This window comes from Lonchura striata, chromosome 24 (genome assembly GCF_050655825.1).
Source record: "Lonchura striata isolate lonStrDom1 chromosome 24, ASM5065582v1, whole genome shotgun sequence".
Lineage (NCBI taxonomy): Eukaryota > Metazoa > Chordata > Aves > Passeriformes > Estrildidae > Lonchura > Lonchura striata.
The window spans coordinates 7876803-7898333 of record NC_140726.1 but is presented as its reverse complement, the minus strand read 5'-3'; the positions used below and the strand labels follow the sequence as shown (position 1 = coordinate 7898333).

Genomic DNA, 21531 nt, shown 5'->3' with positions numbered 1-21531 from the left:
CATGCACCAGCACGTGGCAGAGCTGCTGCTGCCCGTTCCAGCTTGGCCAAAAAATGCATCAACAATTCCCCTTCATCCACTCCTCAGCCAGCCAGGCACCCCCAGGCCTCTCAGCTGCTGCACCCACTTGTCACTTAGTGGGAGGCTCCATCCCAGCAGGAAAAACCCCTCCAGGGATAGCAATCCCCCCAAAAAAACCTCGTCCTGCTCGAGCACAGAGTGGCAGCGTGCACTGGGGAAGGGCTGGGGAGAGCTGGGGGTGCTTTTTGCCATTCAGAACCCTCGGGAGACCCATGCAGGTGGTGCCATCCCCCTCAGAGCTGTGCTGCCCGGCTGAGCGGGGTGTAAACCCCTGTGCCACATCCAGATGTGTCTGTCAGGCTGCAGGGAAGCAGAGTGACCCAGATGTGCTGCAGCAGGGGGGAGCAGGGACAGGCAGGACGGGGCTCGAGGGGACACAGCAGGGGCAGGGAACAAGCAGAGCTGCTGAGATCCAGCTGGACAAAAAGAAATGGGTGCAGGTGGCAGGGCAGGAGCTGGGCTGGGACACCTGTGTGGTCACAAGTCCCTGACAGGAGCTGGCAGCTGCTGGGAGTTGCATTTCGAGCAGCACTGACAGGTTTTGGGTGCCTGGGCAGCAGGGGAAGGGTGCAGTGCCCACCTCTCCCTCCCACATCCCTCAGCTCAGGCATCCTCACATTTTTTCCAGAGGGATTTGTTGTCTGCAAAACGCCAATTTCCCTGAGGCAAAGCAAAGGAAATGCCCTCTGGCCACAAAGCTTTATCCCCTTGTTCAGAGCCATCCCAGCCATCGCCTCTTCCATGCCATGGGTGAAGCAGATGGGAGTTATCCCTGAAACCAAGCTCTGAGGCAGGATGCTCATTCCTTGTCCTCCCCTTCCTCTTCTTTGCTTTTATATACATTGAAGTGTATATCGATATTTATTTTTATTTTTCCTCTAATACAAGTGAACACAAATGTGATGTGGAGATAAATTCCCTTCTCTAAAACACTTTGTGGCCACAGGAATGTACACGTTTGGATTTACACACCCACACACATTCCAATATCAAAAAAAAAGGTGTAGTCCCAAAACTAAGATGCTTTTATAAAAGTTAAAAGGCCAAATTCCTGTATTGGCTTTTATCCTTCATTAAGAGCAAGGAGATTACCTGAAATCCTGATTTATTCTTCATATTCTGCCTGAGTTAATTTTAAAATTCCAATCAACAGATGTGAGGAAGAGAGGGGGGAAAAGCTCGTGGGGGGCCATGTTAGGCTTTGGAAGGAAAATTAGAGAGAATGTTTTCCTTTATAATTATTTTCTCCTTTGGGTTTCAGGTTATCAGACCTGGTATTTAAAGGATGCTTTCTCCAAATGTGTTGACTCCAAAATATGTCCTCTTTAAAAGAGTCAATCCAAGAGATTGGGAGTGGGAGCAGGAAGGGAAAAGGACAGGAACAAACCACCTAAACCAAGTCCTGATCTCTATTTTTGGGTTAGTTTTGAGCATCTTTTGTTGTAAGCATCTTATGATTTGGTTCAGCAATCTTGGCTCTTTAGCTCTTCACAAACGAGGATTTGCTATCCTCACTTCTGAGGGGGAAAAGGAGCAGGGGGAAAATAAAAATTAAAAAAAAAAGAAATAAAAAGCCACAGGCTCAGCTTTGAGCACTGGCTGTGCTGTCCAACCTCACTGGGCTGGGAATAATCCACACCCGGCTGCTCCGGTGTGGAGAGCGCAGGAATCGACACAGGGGAAAAGCCACAGACACGGGATGGGTTGGGCACATCCCATCCACCACAGGGCAGCTGTCACCCACAGACACATGCACACACAGAGGCAGGAGGAGAAAAGAAAGATGCAGGTACTGGAGGGGACGTGGGAGGAGGCAGAGCGCTCCCTTGAGCGTTAGCAAGCCAGGCAGACACTGGGACTAATCATGGCACCCGGATTTAAAAACCAATCAATAAAACGAGCAATGGCAAAGGGAGGGGAGGCTGGGAGGCCTTGGTTGGTTGTCGAGCGACAGGAGAGGTGAAAACCATGAGTTTCTTCTTTTTTTTTTGTTGGTTTTTTCTGTTTTGTTTTTGTTTTTTTTTCATTGTTGACACTTTAAACATACTGTTCCTTAGGACAGATGTAAGGAGCCCGGGAGCCGGGAGGTGGGCAGCAGAAGGAGATGTCGGAATGGTGAGGATAAAGATCTTGTGGGAGGTCTGACAAGGGGGCATAGACATGAGGGATCTTCTCCAGATATCGATCTTCATGTGAGTAACAGCGGGTCAGGTAATCACTCGCATTCGATATCTCTGAGTGACACTTTCCAAAGTTCTGCAAGTAGAGACAAAAGTCAGCGGGTGAAAACTCCGGGATCCACGGCCGGAAAACACACACAGCTCTTCAGCTCCTTGCTGAGACACACAGACAGCAAGCAGGATGGAATATTAACTACTTTACCGAGCTGGCTGCTTCAGGAAAATGGAAACCCAAATGATAAATCCTCATGCTGCAAAGTTTTTGTCTCGCTGCCTGAAATAGCCGGATCGTTGATGAATATGTATGGATCGGGCATGGTTTGTCCCTTGTCTGTAAATACTCTGCTCTCTGGCCTAAACAAGCAGCCAGCCAAAGGAAGGACAGTTTATTTCCACGCTTTCTAACTCTTTCCACACCTGAGTTTTGGAAAAGAAGGGCTTGAAGGCATCATTAATCTAAGTCAGGCCTGTGCTCTTCCATTTAAAGGGCACACGTGTCCTAGCGGGGGCTTGGGATGCAGAACAAGCTTACTGTGCCTTTGTTTACCTGGGAGACAGGAGAGCTGGGCTTTGCCTGTGTGAACAGCTCCCCGGGAAGCCTCGGGGCTGGTTTTGTGAGTCAAATCATCTACAGACAACAAAAAACCACTTCCAAACCCGAGGCTGCTCTGTTGGCCCCGTGATTTTCCCTCTGTGCTGGGCTTGAGGGAGAATCTCCATCCCTCATCCCGGGGCTGTGGCTCCCCAGAGGGTGGCAGCAGATGGGAAGGATTCCTCCCTGCTCCCAGACATTTTCCTGCTTTGAGAAATCTGCAGGACAACCCAAGCAGGATGGACATTTGTTTTTAAAACCAACCTGAGCTCAGGGGCGCTCACCAGGAGATAATTTCTTCTCCAAGATAATTTATTTTCCAAACATTTTGATGCCTGTGGTTTGAAGCAAGTAACTTGCCCTTGAGTCCTTCCTTGTTCCCTTCCAAAATCCCAGGAACAGTCAGTTTAGTGGAAAGGACAAGGGTTTGGCCCTCAGGAGAAAACGCCTGAAGGAACAGAACAATCGACTCAGCTCATCTGCTGCCAGCTCCTGGATGAATATTTCACCAGGATGCTTTAAAAAAAAAAAAAATCCTATAGAAAACAAGGTGTTTACAATAATTTATTGATGGCTCAGACCGCTGGGAGAGGCACAAAGGCAATTTTGGGAACAGTCTGGCTGAGCCCAGTGAGGGAAAGTTTGCCTGAGCCTCAGGAAAACAGCAGCAGTGCTGAGGTCAACCTCATTTTCATTTCCCTTCCACTGGCAAAACTGTTTATCCTACAGACTGAGCTTTTAAAAACCAGTGGTGGAGATGCTGTGCTGGGATCCTAAATTTGGGTGGGCCGTTCCCACAGTTTTTGTCCACTTTAGCCTTTTAATTGCCAAGTGAAAATGTGGATAAGTGCAGCATTAGAGCTCTTTAACCAGGGGCCATGAAAAAGCCTCACTAACTCAACCTTAAATAAATGTTTGCTGTTCTTCTGACCAGATGATAAAAGAAGTGAAAAGGGGCTCACAGACTGGAAGAATGGGATGTGTAAATTCCTCTCCCTGTACAATCTGCTCTTAAGAATTGTCACACTCAACAGAATCCCTTTCCACACCTGGAAGGGGGGAAAAAAATGTATTTAGCCATGCTCTCCTCCTGGTTTAATTTTCTGGGTTAAGCTAACCTGAAAGGGAAGTTGCCTTAATTACAGAAATCTAGTAAGACAAAGCAGGCAAGGGGGTTTCTTGCAGTTTGTTATCAATTAAGTAGGAGGGGAGGTTTGTGTGTTTTTTGAGGAAAGCTGAGGATTTGCTAGTGCTGTGGGCAGGTCTGATGGATAGAAAGGTCTCCCAGGAGAGATACTCAGACAACTAAGTGGAAGGTGAGCGGGGTGTGATCAGGTGGCAGCAGAAAGGGCTGCGAGCCACTCTTTTACAGACTCCTGTGACAATAAATGGGGTCAGCAAAGCATTTTTCTTCCTGCTTATCTCCCAGTTAATGTGGCTGTGAGACAGGTGCCCATGAAGCACTGCCAAAGACACCCGGTGCAGTTTTGTCAGCACTGCTGTTTGCACAGGGGAGTGCAAACAAATCCTCCTTTTCTTGCTGGTCCCTCTTTTGTGCTCACTCCTCGTAGTCAGGGCAGGGCAGCTGGAGAACGTCAGGGCCAAAGAAAGAGAATTCCCTGTCTCCTTTTACCTCTCCTCAGCACCTGAGCTGGGAGCTGCTTTGCCCCTGCTTTGTTCCCTGAACTCATTTCCAGAGTGGCAAAAGGGAGGAGAACAAAACCAGCCCGGTGGTTTTTAACACATTTCGCAGCCGGTGCCCTTTGACTTCCTTCCCCAGTCCCACTGAGACTTTTCCCCAATCTAATTTATCTTTAACGAAGTTTGAAATTAAATTAGGGATAACGAACTAATTAAATTGAACTGGCACATGATTCTACCACCTTCCCCCACCTGACTTCTCCCACTTGCCTTTGTCTCCAGCATGACTCCATGCAATTCTTCATTATCTGGGTTACATCCTCCCCTCTCAGTTTTATTTCCAAGAGCTTGATTAAAGGGGATGTCAGCAATCTATCCATTTCAGACAGCCTGGCAGATTACCTTTAAACAGGCTTTATTTGATTGAATTAGGGAGCTTTCATTTCTGCCATGACTTCAACTCAACCCTTCTCCATCCCTCCACACCCAATTCCATCCTTTCTTCTATTTGCAGAACATCTCTTTGGGTAGCAGGAGATGTGAGGGCAGGTGACCATGTCCTGCACTTTTAATCATCTTGGAATAATGAGTTCCTACTGGTCTGAAAGTGAAAAACTCCTTCTCGGTGACCTCAGGATCTGTCTGCTATGTTTTTTGGGAAATGTGAAGATTTTACAGGTGAGAGTTGGATGGGTTATGGCTTTCTCTGCTTGGCCAAGCTCATGGCAAACACATTTTCACTCTTATGGAATGTGTTTGCCTGTGTTTTCCTGGCTGGAAAAAGCCCCTGCTGCTCAAAACTCCTGAATTTTTGGGCTGCTACTACCCTGACCCTCTTCATCTGTCAGTTTGGAATTTTGGGCTGCAGCACAGGCTGATGGCCAGGAAGGAGCAGCTGTGCTGAGTGACAGCATCACAAAGCTGCTGTCACACTGTGGACCAGCAAGGGCAGAGGGTGTTGGGTGTTTGGGGACAGAAAATACACTGGGAACCAAAAAAAGAATTATTTCCCCTGGTTTTGGGAGCCTCACATCCTCTCCTCCCCTGGGTCTGAACTCCCTACTCGGGGTATTCGGGGTATTTTTCCACTTCCAAGTTTGGCCATGATTTTAGGGATCTCTGAGCAGGTTCCTGCTCTGTTTGGTGCTTTAACTGTGAGGGAGTTCTTGGATAATCCCTGTCCTGAGTAAAGAACAAGCATTGAAGTGTCAGGAATGAGCAGGAACCAATGGTCCTGAGCTTGGGCTTCTGTGAGGACAAAGCTGAGGGCAAGTGGGCCAGAGGGACTCACCCCTGGGTTCAGGAAATAATAAGAAAAAAAAGATTGAGCTGAAATTCCCAGAATACAGAGCAAGGAGCTGTGGTGAGGGATGCATTCAGACACATGCAAGTAGTAATGATGCAGAACACTTGCTCAGAATGTTGCATTCCTTCTCACAGCATGCTTTTCTCTTCCCCTGCTGCCTCTGGTACCTACCTGCTCCATGTTCCTACAGCACCCAACCCCATCAATCATCCCAAACTTTTCCCTCCTGGCTGTTTCTCTCCCAAATCCTCCTCTCCACCCTTTTGGAGCCGAGGCAGGGCTGATATCCGTGTTTAAAAATGGGAAACTAATAAGGAGACACCTCTTGGCTTTATTTCCCCTGCAATTTGGAAATGGGAATCTGAACCCTGGTCACTGATTTGTTGTATTCTTGATTCCAAGTCTGACAGTTTCCAGCTATTCCTGCTGCAGCAGGGACAGAAATTCCCAAGAAAAACGGAGAGCTGGAGTGTGGGGAGGTGAAGGGGGAGGAAATAATTAAAAAAGCATAAAAAAATTAAATTGCCCTGATCTGTGGTGTGTCTTAGCAGGGAGATTACACCTTCAAAGCACCATATGACTGGCTTTATTTTTACTTCAGAGAGCCTGGGAGGATTTCCAAATTTGGATTTGGAGGATTACTGTCCTTTTGCTGACAATAAAATTCCCCACCCTGGGGAGGACGAGGCAAAGACCTCCCAAGATGGATTTGGGAGCTCTTGCCTTGTTTGGAGCAGTGGGAGCAGCCCAAGAATCTTTTGGGAGCGGGAGGTGAAGACACGAGGGAGAGCGGCTGGTTTCAACCACCCCTTCCTCAGGGCTGGAATTCTCATCCCAGAGAGGAGGCAGGAGGCTGGAAGTGCCCGGGAGCTCGGTGACAAACAGATCCCCACAGGGAAACAGGGAAAAGGGAAAACCAAACCCATCCAGAACTTACTGTCCACTCTCGCTCGTTACGTCTACGAAGACCTTGATCCTCATTCTGGGAGCAGGAGTGGGTGAGACACCGCAAGAGAGAGAGGTTACGGATCTGCTCCGGCCCGGGCTGCTGCACACACTCACCCACCAGGGCTTTTGCTACACCAGGGGAGCTACAGGGCTGCTTCCAGCACGGGAAAACCAGGGAGCAGGGGGGAGAGCAAACTGCAGCAGCCCCTGCCCACCTGGCACCCAGGGGTGTGTGCTGCACCCTCACCCACGGAGTTCCTCATCTCAGGGAGACACTAAACAGGATTGTCCGGGGGGGTTTCATCAAAAGGTCATTTTCCTGCTGCTCATCCTCCTTTCCTTTCCTTTCCTTTCCTTTCCTTTCCTTTCCTTTCCTTTCCTTTCCTTTCCTTTCCTTTTCCTTTCCTTTCCTTTCCTTTCCTTTCCTTTCCTTTCCTTTCCTTTCCTTTCCTTTCCTTTCCTTTCCCTTCCTTTCCCTTCCTTTCCTTTCCTTTCCTTTCCCTTCCTTTCCTTTCCTTTCCTTTCCTTTCCTTTCCTTTCCTTTCCTTTCCTTTCCTTTCCTTTCCTTTCCTTTCCTTTCCTTTCCTTTCCTTTCCTTTCCTTTCCTTTCCTTTCCTTTCCTTTCCTTTCCTTTCCTTTCCTTTCCTTTCCTTTCCTTTCCTTTCCTTTCCTTTCCTTTCCTTTCCTTTCCTTTCCTTTCCTTTCCTTTCCTTTCTTTCCCCTTTCCTTTCCTTTCCCCTTTCCCCTTTCCTCTTTCCTCTTTCCTCTTTCCTCTTTCCTCTCTGTCCCCACCTCCTCTGATCTACCTGGAGTGACCAGGAGCGATTTAAGGACCTGCAAAGCACCTCTCCATTTGCTGTCTTCCTTTTCTCCTCTCCCTTCCTTTAAACCCCAGGTCCTTCCTGCTGCTGGAAATGCAGCAAAACAAAGGGGAAGGAACAAGGCAGAACCTGGAGTCACCACAACCTCAGGAATACACAGGAGCGAGGGAGAGCTGGAGCCAAGGAGAGGGGCACCAGTGGCATTTCCTTGGCCAAAAACTCTTGGAATCATCCAGAAGAGGTAGGAAAGGAGAGATTTCTCCCTTTCAGGGTCCTGGTGGCTTTAACAGCTGAGAAAAAGCTGTGATTATGAGGCAAAGGTACATAGGAAGAGCTGAAGTCACCCCAGTTTTAGTGGTTTTTCCACTAAAAAAAATCCACATTCAGAGGTTTACTGGAGATGGTCCAGAACAACCAAGTCCAAATCACTCCCTGCCATGGGACCTGAGCTTGAATGAGTTTGGTGACACTTGAAAAAGTCAGGAGAGCAGAGCTCAGTCTATGCCTGGTTTTGAGAAGGAGAACACCAAGGAAAATAATCTCTCCCTCTCTCCCAAGCATCCGAACTTGCCACCTGCACCAACCTGATGCCACGCCAGCCCTGTCACTGTCACATGCAGAGTCCCTCCCTGCCTGTGTCTTATCCACGGAGTCTTTCAGCTGTGGGAACCTTTAGGTGCTCCCATATTCTGTCACATCCTCTCCCACCTTGTTCTTTCACACATGCACATATGCTCCATCTTCTCTAGAGTTACTTCCACATGCACACAAACCTTTCTTTTTTAAATTTTCCTTTCAATCACTCCCTTTTCCTTTTCCCTCCCCTCTTCGTCCTGACCTGGAAAAGCCGTCTTAGCATCTCTGATTCCTCACAGGTGCTGCAGAAATTCCCTGAACCTGAGCAGGAACTTCAAACCCACCTGGAGCAGGGAGCAAACCCCTGCTCTGCCACCACGCCGTGAACCCTCTCCCCCTTGCCCCACATGCCTGGCTGCAGGAAGCAAAGGGAAAAAACAGCAAAAAGAGCATGCAGAGAGGCAAGGCAAGGGCAGCACCCCCCAAAAAAAAAACCAAAACCAACAAAACAGGGCAGCAGAGAGACAGAGAGAGAGCAGGCAGGGAGGGAGAGACGGGACGCAGAGGCAGCGCTCCAGAGGGAGGGAGGAAGGCAGGGATGGGGGAGCAGTGGCTTTGAGGGGTGCAGTGAGGAAGGCACAGTGCCGTGAGTACCTTGAGGCCAGAATCTGAGGGGAAAGGGCCTAGAGTGGCATGCGCTAGCGTAAGTTGGGCTGGATGGTTGCATACTCGACTAGGTCTCCGCCAGCAGGGATGGAGCTCCGAGGGCTGGGTGACGCGGCCAGAGCCGACGTGTCCAGCTCTGCATACTGGACATCACCGTCCTTGTTGCCAGGGTTCTGGAGAGAAGAGAGCAGCAAGGCGGTGGGGGGACACGAGGGAGGAGTGGGGGCGAGGTGGGGGGTGAGGACAGAGGGTCCGTGCAGATGGTGAGGGGTGAGACAGGACACGAAGGGGGAAGAAAGAAGAAAAGGGTGAAGAAAACAGGGGAGGAGTAAGAAAAAAACAGTTAAAAAGAAGGAGGTAGGGAGGTAGTGAATAATCAGTAAGGTAAAATCCCAAATCAAAGCAAAAGTCCCCCGAAAGCAGAGCTGAGTGAGCCAGCACTCCCAGCCACCGCCCCTTTCACTGGGGCTGCTCCCAGCAGCATCTCACTGCTCTGCTCTCCCACTGAACCCCTCTGGGATCAGCATTTTCCTTAGCTGGGGCTGGATCAGTGACTTCAAACCTTTCCCTGCACCTGAGCTGTCAGTTCTAACCCAGGAGTTTGGGATTCCTTGCAAACTCAGGTTTGGGGAACGTGAGTGAAAATCCTTGGTTTGAAATTTGGGGTTTTGGGAAGGAGATACTGGGAAGGAACAGCTTTAAAGCCAAAACTCCAAAGGCATGGCCAGAGGGGAATGTCAGTGTTGTTCTGCCCCAATGTGGGGACGCTGTGGAGTGCTGAAGAGCCTCGTTTAGCACAAGGCTTGGCTGCACAGCTTGGCACTGCAGTTTGCCTCTGCAGCACGGTTTTGTCATTATAACGGGGTCTGAGAGATGCTAAAAGCATCCTCCTTTGGCATGGAAATATTTATGGGTATTCCTTCACTAAGCAGGCTTATCAGCAAGGACTGCATGAATGGAATATTATCCAATTTGTCTGGTCGTTCCTACCCAAACATCTTTCATGCAGATAACAATGGGAGAAGCCTGGAAGGCAGGAGAGCCCGGAGCTGGTGGCTCAGGGGGGAGTGAGGATCACCAGGAGGAGCCTTGGTGCCAGCAGCCACGGTGTGAGGGGGATCCTGGCTTCTTTAATCCTCGCTTTTGGGGCTTCTTTCAGTGCCAGCATTAGCCAGGCATCTGCTGAGCCTCTCTGAGAGGAGAGAGGTGTCTCTTGCAAACAAAACAGCTTTCCAGTCTCTCTCTCCCCTTTCCAGAATGGCTGCACCGCATGGCAGCGGTGCAAAAGGTGTTTAATTTGAAAGTGTTCCTCTCCTCTGTGTTTGGAAGTGTCCTCAGCCGCCTAGCAGCTGTGGCTGAGCCGTTTTTAGAAGTTTATAGCCCTGTAATGAGCTGGTTGAGTGCCTGTTGCTGGAAGGGGCTGTTCACTCAGTGATTATCTCTGCCTGCTGCGCTGGCCCGTGCCAGGGCTTGGCTCCCTGATCTGCCCCTCAGCCACAGGATGAGGGGAATGGAGGGGAACGGGGCTGCAGCAGCATTCCCAGAGCTCAGCAAAGCTGGGGGCTGGGGGAGCAGAGGGCTGGAGGTCACCTCTGTCCTGCCCTTGGTGGCCAGATGGCAGTGGCAAGTTGCTGGCATGCAAGCAGCACATCCTACGGAGCCTCTGCTTCGTGTCTGGACCTGGAATTTGGACATTTAGGAAAATTAGCAATGCCAACTCCAGCTTCAGACCTAAATCCAGGCCTTGCAGAGCTCTCTCCTCCTGAATTTTGTGTCTCAGCACCTTCCTGGAGGAAGCCAGACTAAGTTTTATCTCCTCATTTCTCCTGCCTACTTTGCCTCACCCCTCTCCTGCTTCCTTCCCACAGGAGGTGTTTTCTCCATGGATTTCCCTTGCTTTCTCCCACTCCTGGGCTCGCTCCTGCTCCTTGCTGCCTGTTTGGAGCAGAATTTATTACAATATCAATAATGTGCCTTGTATACAAGGCCCAGCACTGCCTCACGCAAGCGCTCGGTGTAAATCATCACCACTGGCACCCCGGTAATTGCCCTGCAAACCCAGAGAAATTATTTTGTTGTCTGCAGCAATGAAACTTCCCCCTCTACCTGTGCAAATGGGCCCTGCTGACACGGACACTAATCACAGCTGTGTTTGTGCCTCCTCCTCTCTCTGGCTCCTGCTGCCTCTCGCACACACAAAAGCACTGGCAGAGCACACCTGCCTTCACCCCACACACCTGGAGCACGCTCTCCTGCTTTGATATCCTCACTGTTACCCCAAAACTGCCCAAAAAAAACCCCTGCAGGCAGCTCCTGCCCCCCTACACCACCCCTGCAGCCTGTCCGTGCCACTGTCCTTGGGGCTGTCAGATCTGCGTTGGCTTTGCAACACCTAAAAACACAGATTCCTTCATGGCTCTGCTCCCTCCTGCATCCATCCTGACCCTGCAGACGTGCCCCAGCCTCTCCCTTTGTCCTGGTCCCCTGCCAGCACACGTCCACACGCACGTCCCTGCACACCCTCCTGGAGGTTCCTCCTCCACCTGCCTCTTTGATTTCCTCCTGGAATTTCTCCCATTCCCCCCTCCCTCACTCTTTGCCATCTCTAATCACTCCCTGACTCCCATCCCAGTGCTGTTAAACCGTCGTGGCTTTCATGTCGCCTCGTGATCAATCTGCTTTATCCCAAATTACGAGGTTTTGCACGATTCGTTCAAAGCTGAACGCGCCCGCCCCGTTTTCCTGCAGAATCTGCTCCCTTCCACTCTCATCTCCTTCACTCCCCTCCCAAAGCCAAATCTGCAGACGAGGCACAGGCAGAACAAGAATATCCTGCCTTTCTGCCGTGCCTTTCCCTCTCGGGGATCCCAGAACCACGGATACCCCGGAGCAGCCGCCTGCATCTGCATTGTGAGCAGCTGGGAGCAGGGCTGTGCCAAAGTGGGGCTGGCAGGGAGCAGGGATGCGCTTCCCTCCTCATCCTCCAGCTGGCCCAGCCCTCAGCTGAAGGACTGGGCAGGTCTTGCTCCATCCCATGGTGGTTTTGCTAACCACTGCTGTTCCCTGGGGCTTCCCACTGTGACATCAAACGGCAGCTTCTGCAGCGCTTTAAGGGTGAAAAAAAGTGATGCAAGCCACTTTTTTTTTTCCCTGCAGGGAGGAAGGCAAAGCTTGTTCCTTTGCAAAGCGTGGCCGGACAGCCCAGCCCAGCTCTGGCCTGGCTGAGGCAGCACGTCCTGCCTGTTGACCTGGGAAGAATGCAGCAAAATCAGCACAAGGACCAGCCCTGTGTCCCTTGGCAGCCCCAAAGTGCACCAGGCAGCTGCCTGCCCGAAGGATGCAGCGATTCAGCGAGGAATGGGAGCAGGCTGCATCCTGCTGCTGGGGCAGGGAGCCAGGGCACGGCGCAGGTCCGTGCCAGGCCAGGGACAGGACTCTGCCACAGCTGTGCCAGGCCCCTGCCAGGAGCTGCAGCCCCCCAGACACCCCGTCCTTGCTGCAGAGCCAGTTCTTGGTGGGCCTGATAGTAAAAGGGGTTTAAAATCATGGGGGTTTAGGATTAACAGGAAAATAAGCTTAGTAGGCCCTGGAAAAATAAATACATTAAGCACGTGAAGAACTAGTACTTGCTAGAACTGCAGCTGTGTAGCTAGTACATGATAAATGATATAATTGTTAGACGTGATGGTTGTTTAGTAATTAAATATAATTACTGTTTAATCATGAGAAACTGTGGTCAGGGATCTAAGAAAAATCGTGAGAAACTCATGTCAATGTATACAATAGAACAATATAAGTTTAATAATTAATATGTAAGTTATATAAGGATAGAATATAAAATACGTTCAGCTCGAAAGCCGTGTCGGAGTCAGATTTGGGTCTGTACCCCTGATTCCCAGAGCTCTCAATAAAACACCTGTAGATAATCATATCCTGTGATTATTTGTGTTTCTGAATGCTGACAGGTCAAGTGAAAGGAGATCTCCACAGTCCATCACCCTCTGGCTGAATCCACGGGTGAGGAGCGGCCGGTGCCAGGCCTGGGACACGGAAATGCCAGGCCTGGGACATGGAAATGCCAGGCCTGGAACATGGAAATGCCAGGCCTGGGACACGGAAATGCCAGGCCTGGGACACGGAAATGCCAGGCCTGGGACACGGAAATGCCAGGCCTAGGACACGGAAATGCCAGGCCTGGGACACGGAAATGCCAGGCCTAGGACACGGAAATGCCAGGCCTAGGACATGGAAATGCCAGGCCTAGGACATGGAAATGCCAGGCCTAGGACACGGAAATGCCAGGCCTAGGACACGGAAATGCCAGGCCTGGGACACGGAAATGCCAGGCCTGGAACACGGAAATGCCAGGCCTGGGACACGGAAATGCCAGGCCTGGGACACGGAAATGCCAGGCCTGGAACATGGAAATTCCAGACCTGGGACATGGAAATGCCAGGCCTAGGACACGGAAATGCCAGGCCTGGGACATGGAAATGCCAGGCCTAGGACACGGAAATGCCAGGCCTAGGACATGGAAATGCCAGGCCTGGGACACGGAAATGCCAGGCCTAGGACATGGAAATGCCAGGCCTGGGACACGGAAATGCCAGGCCTAGGACACGGAAATGCCAGGCCTAGGACATGGAAATGCCAGGCCTAGGACATGGAAATGCCAGGCCTAGGACATGGAAATTCCAGACCTGGGACATGGAAATGCTTCTCCGGCCAGGATGGAGAGCAGCAAACTCTGTTGCCATGGTTACGGAGCAGCAACCCATCAGGCCCCATCTCGCATCGCTAACTCAGCCACTTAATTAACTGACTGCTCGTTATTTCCCAAAATGAGCTCCTCCGTCCTCCCGCTTGCCTGAAATGCAGCTTTCAGATGCTTTTCAAGCAGTGGTCTCGCTCCAACATCCTGTGCTTCATTTAAAACTCAGCAAGGAGCAGAAAGAGCTGGGGAGCAGCCCCAGGGCTGAGGGAGGGCTCCAAGGGGAAGTTTTCCTTTAGGGATGAAGTCAGTAGGATCACATCCACCCGGCTCAGCACAGAACTGTGCCTTTTGATTTCCAGCACCCCCGGCTTCAGACTTGTGCCAGCCAAAGGTCACTGGGCCCTGTCCTTCCATTATCTGTACAGGAGCACACGTGGCAGGGTCACTCTGGGATGGACGGGGCTATAATTAGTGATGTTCATAAAAAGCTACTCCAGTCTGGGCTGATGTTTCTGCACCTTTCTCCAGGCTGGGAGTTGACTCTGCTGAAGCACCAGGCTGCGTGTGCAGTGCTCTGAACTCCTGCTGAGGAGGAGTTTGGGAGAGACCTGAAGGATTTACAATGGGATATCTTGTCTGCTGTGGCAAAAAATCCAGAGTATCCCCATGCCATGGGGTGAGGGAGGGAAAGGATGCTGTCCAAGGCCTGGCAGGGGGATGGTTTTCTGTTTTCTCATCAAAAACTCACTCTAATCTCACCTGTTTTCTGTTCCCTATGCCTTCACATCTAACATGCCCTCACTCCTTGCAAACCAGCCTTTCCCATGTGACTGCCAGAATCTCCTCCTGACCCTTAATCTCTCCCCGCTGCTGCTGCCTCACATTAACATCTCCCATCTGAGGCTGAACAAATCCACACACCAGAAAAAAAAAAAAAAAAAAGAGGTTTAAATAACTTGTTGTTGTCAAGTGAGAGTCAAACGCTGGCACGCTCTGCCCTGCAGATAATTGCTTTGTGAAGCTCTCCCTGCTGCTTCCCTCAGCTGCAAACCCCAACAGGGGCTCCTTGCAGGAGCTGAGCGTGGGGTAGGTGGGTTGCAGGTAGAGAATTCGGGGTGGGCAGGGCATTTCACCCATCAAGGCACAGCTGTGGGACCTCTGGAATCAGGGTGAGCTGGGATCAGAGTGTGGCGGCTGCTGTCCTGCAGGATGGGAGAGCCGTGGGTGCTGCGTGCCAGGTGGGGTGCCAGGCAGTGCCACTGTCACCCTGAGCTCCTTACCAGTGTGTCGCTGTAGGGAGAGGGCTCGGGGGCTGCCGTGTCGTAGTAGGGAGTCTGCAGAGGGAACTTCTGGATCTCCTCCTCGTGTTTCATGTTGTCCAAGTGAACAACCTGGAGCAGGGGGGACAGGAGAAGGATGAGAAGAGCAAGGGTTATCCTCTGGCACAGCTTGGGGCAAGCTCTGCTTCAGGTGACACCACAACCCAACACCAACCCCTTCAGACTCCACTGTCCACCAGAGGGGCAGAGCAGAATCCAAATTATAGCTTTTAATTAATGCTAGACTTGGAATTCTGGGGGGACGAGTCACAGACTCACAGAATCACAGAGTCATAGAACAGTTTGGGTTGGAAGGCACCTTAAAGATAATTCAGTTCAAACCTCCCACTGGACCAAGTTTCTCAGAGTCCCATGCAACCTGGCTGTGAAAAATCCTCATTTTCTGCCCCTCAAACTCAATTCAGGAACTTCTTTGCTCTTGCAAGCCCCATTTCCCAAAATCCAGGCACTGTGGACGCTGCTTGGGATCAGTTTTCCATGCCAGAGGCAGGAATTTGCAGGTTTTTACCTGGATGTCTTCTGGAGTCAGGTGGCTTTTCGTGTCCTGTTTCCTCCTTGGTGGAGGGGCAGGTTTGTGGGATGGAGGGAGGTCAATCCTGCAGGGACAGGAGAGGCTGCTGAGTGAGAAGCAGGAGAAAAGGTTCTGCTGCTTTGATGTGCCCAAGGATTTGATTGTGTTTGTCACCAAACTGCCAATACAATCACACAGATTATCCTCAGGAACTCCCCCGTGCCCTTTGTCTCACCCCAATTAGAACTGTTCATGGAAATAAACTCCCTCCAAGCGTTCTGTCCCTATTCCAGGCAAATCCCCGTGTCCGAGGGCAGATCCCGAGGCTGCAGCTGGGATAACTGCAAACCATCCCTTGGGAGGTGTTTGTGCCACGGCTCTGAGGTACCAGAAAGCGATAAGGAGGTGATGCCAGCCCCAGCCTGGCATTTCTCTGCCATGCCAGCCCTGCCACGGCTTCCCGGGAGGAGTTTGAATCCTCCTCACGGCCACGCTCTGCCAGGCAGGGACATTTATCCCCGACCCTCGCCAAGGATCAGCTCTTACCCCAGAGCATTGGGATTGGCAGCCACGGTAATCCCAGCCTGGAGACTGTCTCTGCACATTCTGTTCACATGCACAGATGTGTCTAATCCTTTTACAAAACTTATTAAAACTCTGATCCACTAATTAGCTGGCTGCCCCCCTCCCTTCTCCCCGTGCAGGCTCCACGGATCTGATGGAGATGGGCGCCTTCCCTTGGATTCCAGCGTGGGACTGGAATGTTCTGGTGGCAGGGAGGGCAGCACAGGTCCCCGGGGCTCTGTAAAACATTGACTTCGTGGCTCTGCAGAAAAGAAATGCTATTACCTTCGGGATCAGCCTCCACAATAGAGGCAGCACCTCGGCAGAGCCGGGCACGGTTGTGTTTCTATTCTCAGCTAAAGTGGCTCTTCCCTGAGCCTGGTGGAGGGCCATTGTGGGAAGTGGATTGTCAGAATGCATCTCCATCACAGGCCCGCTGCTGTTGATGCAATTTCACCTTGTGGTGCTGGTTTTTGTTGTTTGTGTGCCTTTCTGCCTCTCCTGCCGCTTCCCCCGCTCCTCTCCCGCTATCCTCCAGTGCCCTCTCTCAAATGGGATTAAATGGAGCACAAAATGTGCCCAAGGTGTGACAACAATGAGGTGGGGGGTGGGGGAACATAAAAGCAACCTCTGGGTGCTGGGCTTTGCCTCCCCTGCGAGGCGGGGAGGGAGGAGGTGAAGAGCTGGTGACAAGATGGAGCTGTTCAGCAGAGCCCTGAATGCTCCTGGAGAGGTTCCTGCTGCACAAAGGGACCTCCACACCACCCAGTTCCCTGCCTGGGATCTCGGCTGCCCTGTGCTGAGCAGAGCAAAGCCCAGCTCCAAAGAGGAGCCCCTGTGCTGGCCTCTGTCCCTGCTGTTGACAGAGTTTATGTCACCCATAGTTGCAAAACGGCAATGCTGGTGGATGTGAAGCCTTTCCAGACACTTTGGGATGCATTCAGGGGTGCTCAGGATCTAGCAGAAGCCCCTCTCTGGTGGCAGGATGGGATTCAGTCTCATTCAGGAGCCTAAAGTCACTGGGAAAGGAGGAAGAGGATCCTCCTCTACCCACGGAGGGGCACAGTGGCACCGAGCCCCTGCCCCAAGGATGTGCCACAGCAAATCCAGCACCTGGTGGAGCATCCCTGTGCTCCAACTCCCACTTTGGGCTGTGCTAAGAGCTCAGAAACAGCAGCCAGCAGGATGGGAAGCACCGGGAAGCCCCAAGGAGGGGAAGCTGATAGAGGAACGAGACAGAAGCAGCAGGAAAACATTTTGCCAGCAAGTTGTGCAGGTGGAGGAAGGGCCAGAGGTGCTGTCCCCCATCCCCAGGGACCTGCAGTGGGGTGGGCAGTGCTTGTGCCACTCACAGGTCGTGGTCCGTGCTGGAGCGGCTCTTCTGCTGCCGCCTGTAGACGATGATGACGGTGACGGCCACGCCGATGATGAAGGCGGCGGCGATGACGCCTCCCACGATCCCGATGATGCCTCCCGGGGCACTCTGAGGTAGTGGCTTGTCTGCAACACACAGGGAAGCACGGGGGAAAGGGTTAGGACACCAAAAACGCAGTTGGGGTGGTGCGGGCACCGCCAGGGATTCCAGGAGCAAAGGTGAGGATGAATCCCGGAGCTTGCCCCAGTGTCCCTGTGACGTTCCCACCTCACACAGCCCCCTGAATATCAGCTAGCCCAGAGATCCAAGGCTGTGAGGGGAGGAATATCAGGAGATGGCAAAGATTCCCAAAAGAGGCTCTTACCCCGAAATACATTGATTCAGCTCTCTTTATTCTGTGATGTCCATGTGGAGAGAGGGGCAAAAGAGAACAGGAATTGTCAGGGGTCTGTACAGACTTTGGACAGGGTGGGCTTCCCTGGCTCTCCTGTTGGGGCAGGAAGGAGGGTCCAGGGTTATCTGATCAGAGCCACAGGGTCCCGGGGAAGGGGGCACAGGGTGCCCAGGAGCGCACTGTGACATCCCTGCCCAGCAGCTCCATGGAGGGAGGCAGATCCTATTGAAATGCACTGCTCAGAGCTCAAGAGGAAGAGAAATCGTGGCTACAATTGTGTCTCCAAGAGTTAAACACTTCCTCACTCCGCTCTGCAATTTCATCCTCAGGTGTTTATTCCTGGATCCGCTTTCCTGCCTTTGTTCAGGCCTCAAAGGAAGAAGGGTTTAGGGAATAAAGGTGCTTCCAAGCATTCATGTGGGCCTGCTGCTTGATACTGTTGAAGTATTTTGAAAGCCTTCTGCTGGGCTTTGTCCCAGCGCCCTCACTGAATTCCTGGTGCTGCTGGAATGTTCTTGAAACGAGCTGAGGAGCAAAAGGAGCAATGCTCAATTGGTTGAGGCGCAGCAGAGGTTTGTGCACCCCAAATCCTTCCCAAAAAGAGACGTTCTGAGTGCAGGATTTAGGGGCAGGAGGGAGACAGACCCAGTCTTGCATTTCGTCCCCTGCTCGGTGACCTGGGCCAGCTCCTTGGTGACAAACATGGGCCTCATCCAAAGGAAACCCATCCCGATGGGAAAAGCGCTTTGAAACCTGCGATAAAAGGATTTAATTTGCTCTACCTTCCAACCTAATTAAACTTGAAAACCAGCTAATTGGTACTTTGTACTTACAACTCAGGCAGTGATGAAAGGAGGAGATAATTGGGATGGAGGAAGAAGGAGGAGGAGGAGGAGGAAAAGATATTCAGGGGAGGGGAGCAAGACAGGGATGAGGGAACAAGGGGCTTTGTAGAACTTGTCTGTCACATCTAATTTTTGTACTTTTCTTAATGCCCTGGCTACTGGGTGCTCTTAGAGACCAGACTGGGATAATTGATCTTATTCTGCAACAATTTTGGCTTTGGGTACCAGAATCTTCCCTAAACTACCCATCCCCAAGGCCTCTGAATTAGGCCTGCTTTCCACGTGCAAAGTAGTAAAACGAAATGCATGTGGCTATAAAACATCTGCACACATTCCCAAACCACACAGGATGACGAATCCAGGATTTTTCAGGGTGAAAAACCTGCCTTTAACTCCCACTTCACCTCCAGGGATGCAGCACTTGCTTATCCATAAACCCCCCCGTGCCAGCTGCAGTCTCAAAAGGGCTGTGCTGGATCATTTCCAAGTGAGTATTCCCAGATCTCCCCTCCCAGCCAGCCTTCCCCAGCTCTCAGATTTGCTGCTGCCAGCCAGGAGTGAACTCAGGTGTGCAAACATCTCCCTGGGAACCCCCCCTGCTCCGCTCCACCCCACATTGCACAGAGCACCGGAGCTCCCAGCCCCACGCTGGGAATTGCTCTGACACCAATGTCCCATTCTTCCCTTTCCCACAAAATCCTGCTTTTCTCCTGCCAAACTTTGCCACCCCAGCCTCCCCCTGCCTTCCCTGCTCCTCATGAAGAGCTCCGAGCTCTGTTTTTGGTGGCAGGACGCTGGAGCCATCAGAACCCGCGGTGGCAGCCACTTCTCTTCCCTCCTCCGTAAGCCACAACACCTTGTGAATAATATTTGTGCCTCCAGACATCTCTCTCACAGCTGACATCTCACTGCAGAGCCCTCCCAGGCCAGAATTTGGGATTGTGGCTGTAAAGAATGTCCCAGTCACTTTTTGGCTGGGGCGTTTCTGTGATGGATTGGCCCCTGATGGCTCTCGGGATGGCAGGGAGCGAGCAGAGAACATCAGCCTCCCGCTGCTGCTGTAAATCAGCAGTGTAGGGGAGGGGAAAGGGTGGAAGGAGAAAGAGGGAAAAGAAATAAATACATAAAACGGATCTCCAAGAAGTCAGGTGAGGCTGGGTGGCAGCAGGAAGGAGCTGAGAAAATTTCGAGGTGGGGGAAATACGGCAGAAGAGGGAGAGATGAATACAGAGCAGTGAGGGGAGGATAGGGGTGAGAGAATGAAGGAACACAAGGAGAATTGCAGATATTTGGGTATTTGTGGGCATCCCTCTCCCTCCCAGGCTCTGTGTATGAGCACAAGGAGAATTGCAGATATTTGGGTGTTTGTGGGCATCCCTCTCCTGCCAGGCTCGTGTATGAACACAAGGAGAATTGCAGATATTTGGGTGTTTGTGGGCATCCCTCTCCCTCGCAGGCTCTCTGTAGGAACACAAGGAGAATTGCAGATATTTGGGTATTTGTGGGCATCCCTCTCCCTCCCAGGCTCTGTGTATGAACACAAGGAGAATTGCAGATATTTGGGTGTTTGTGGGAATCCTCTCCCTCCCAGGCTCGTGTATGAACACAAGGAGAATTGCAGATATTTGGGTGTTTGTGGGCATCCCTCTCCCTGCCAGGCTCTCTGTAGGAACATCCCGGTGTCAGAGCCCATCCCAGGGCTGTGTGGCCTTTAGGGACAAGCACCAGGGCATGGCACAGCCCTGTGACAACAAATCCTGCCCCTACCCCTGCAGCTCGTCTTGCTGGGGACAGTCACAGCCACTCTGAAGTGCTGCTGATGGCTCTGCAGGGTTCCAGGCAGGGAGGTGGCAGAGGTGACAGTGAAACCCCAGGAGGTGAGGAAGATAAATGAGGGAAGAAGGTCCTGAGAGAGCAGGAAAGTGCCCAGGATAGAGAAAAACGAGAATTAGAGAGAAACTTCACTTTAAGCTTGCTCTTCCCTCTTACTTTTTTTATTTTTTTTCCTTTCAAACCTATTTTTTAATCTCTATCCACTATTTATTTCCCCCTGGGGAAGGGTTGTGGTCGGTACAGTTTGGAGGGCACCACCAGGGCTTTTCTGTAGGGGAGGGTGGCTGCAAAAAAGGACATTTCAAGTCAAAGAGAAGACCAGAAGAGCCTCAGGAGATGCCCAGAAGTGCCAGATGAGGATTCACAGCTTTTGGGCAGCCTTGGGAAGATGTCTGCAAGGCTTGTGAATCAGGATCGGAATAAATTGGCAGGACAGCTCAGGGGCCTCCAAACGGGAGTGGGAAAAGGCTTTGCCAATTAAGAATGCAAACCCCCGTGCTCTGTCATGCTTGAGCAATCTAAAATTCTCTCAAAAAAAAAAATTAAAAAAGAAAATAAAAAAAAAAGAAGGAAAAAAAGTTGGTGTGAAGCAGTTGGCAGTGAGGCAGGTAGCAGAGAACCCAGAGGGGCTCAACAAACAGCTCAGCCTTATCTGGATGTCTGAGGGCTGCTGGGAAACTCCTCGTTCCTGCTGGAAGCTGAATTAATTCACAGGATTACAATTAAGGAGAAAAGAAGGGCGTCCCACCCCCAGTCTCTGGCAGAGCTGTTTTGTTCATTGCTCTCTTCTCCCACGGCTCTGGTGGGGATGGAGGCAGAGGCAGGAAGGGAGGGAATGGCTGTCCCTCCATGAAGTGTCATTCCCGGTGACCTGGTGGCTTTGGAGAGGAGGAGCCTTGCACCAGCCAGGCCAGGGACCCCCTCGGAGGGGCTGATGGCCAATTCCCCATCCCCAGAGCCCAGGGGACCACGCTGCAACAGGCCAGCCATTCCCAGAGGGACACCACTAGCCATGGAGGTGTGTCTGCTAGCCATGGCTGTGTGTCCTGCTAGCCATGGCTGTGTGTCCCTCTAGCCATGGCTGTGTGTCCTGCTAGCCATGGCTGTGTGTCCTGCTAGCCATGGCTGTGTGTCCTGCTAGCCA

General features: G+C 51.6%; 1 protein-coding gene across 4 annotated transcripts in view; it reads right to left on the bottom strand.

Moving 5' to 3' along the window:
• Positions 1 to 1996: 1996 nt before the first annotated feature.
• The window catches only part of NECTIN1 (nectin cell adhesion molecule 1), a 98290-nt gene continuing 78755 nt past the window's right edge, over positions 1997 to 21531 (bottom strand). Inside the window, exons 6-10 of one of the 4 annotated variants that reach the window (XM_085560223.1) lie at positions 17293 to 17440; positions 15374 to 15461; positions 14806 to 14916; positions 6738 to 6782; positions 1997 to 2337 (exon numbers count right to left, since the gene is read on the bottom strand). In XM_085560223.1, coding sequence (XP_085416349.1) covers positions 2119 to 2337; positions 6738 to 6782; positions 14806 to 14916; positions 15374 to 15461; positions 17293 to 17440 — 611 coding nt within the window. In that variant the 3' untranslated portion in view covers positions 1997 to 2118. Of the gene's footprint in view, positions 2338 to 6737; positions 6783 to 8799; positions 8985 to 14805; positions 14917 to 15373; positions 15462 to 17292; positions 17441 to 21531 lie in introns of those variants that run through there. The other 3 variants (XM_085560225.1, XM_085560226.1, XM_085560224.1) reach the window with 3 other exon arrangements.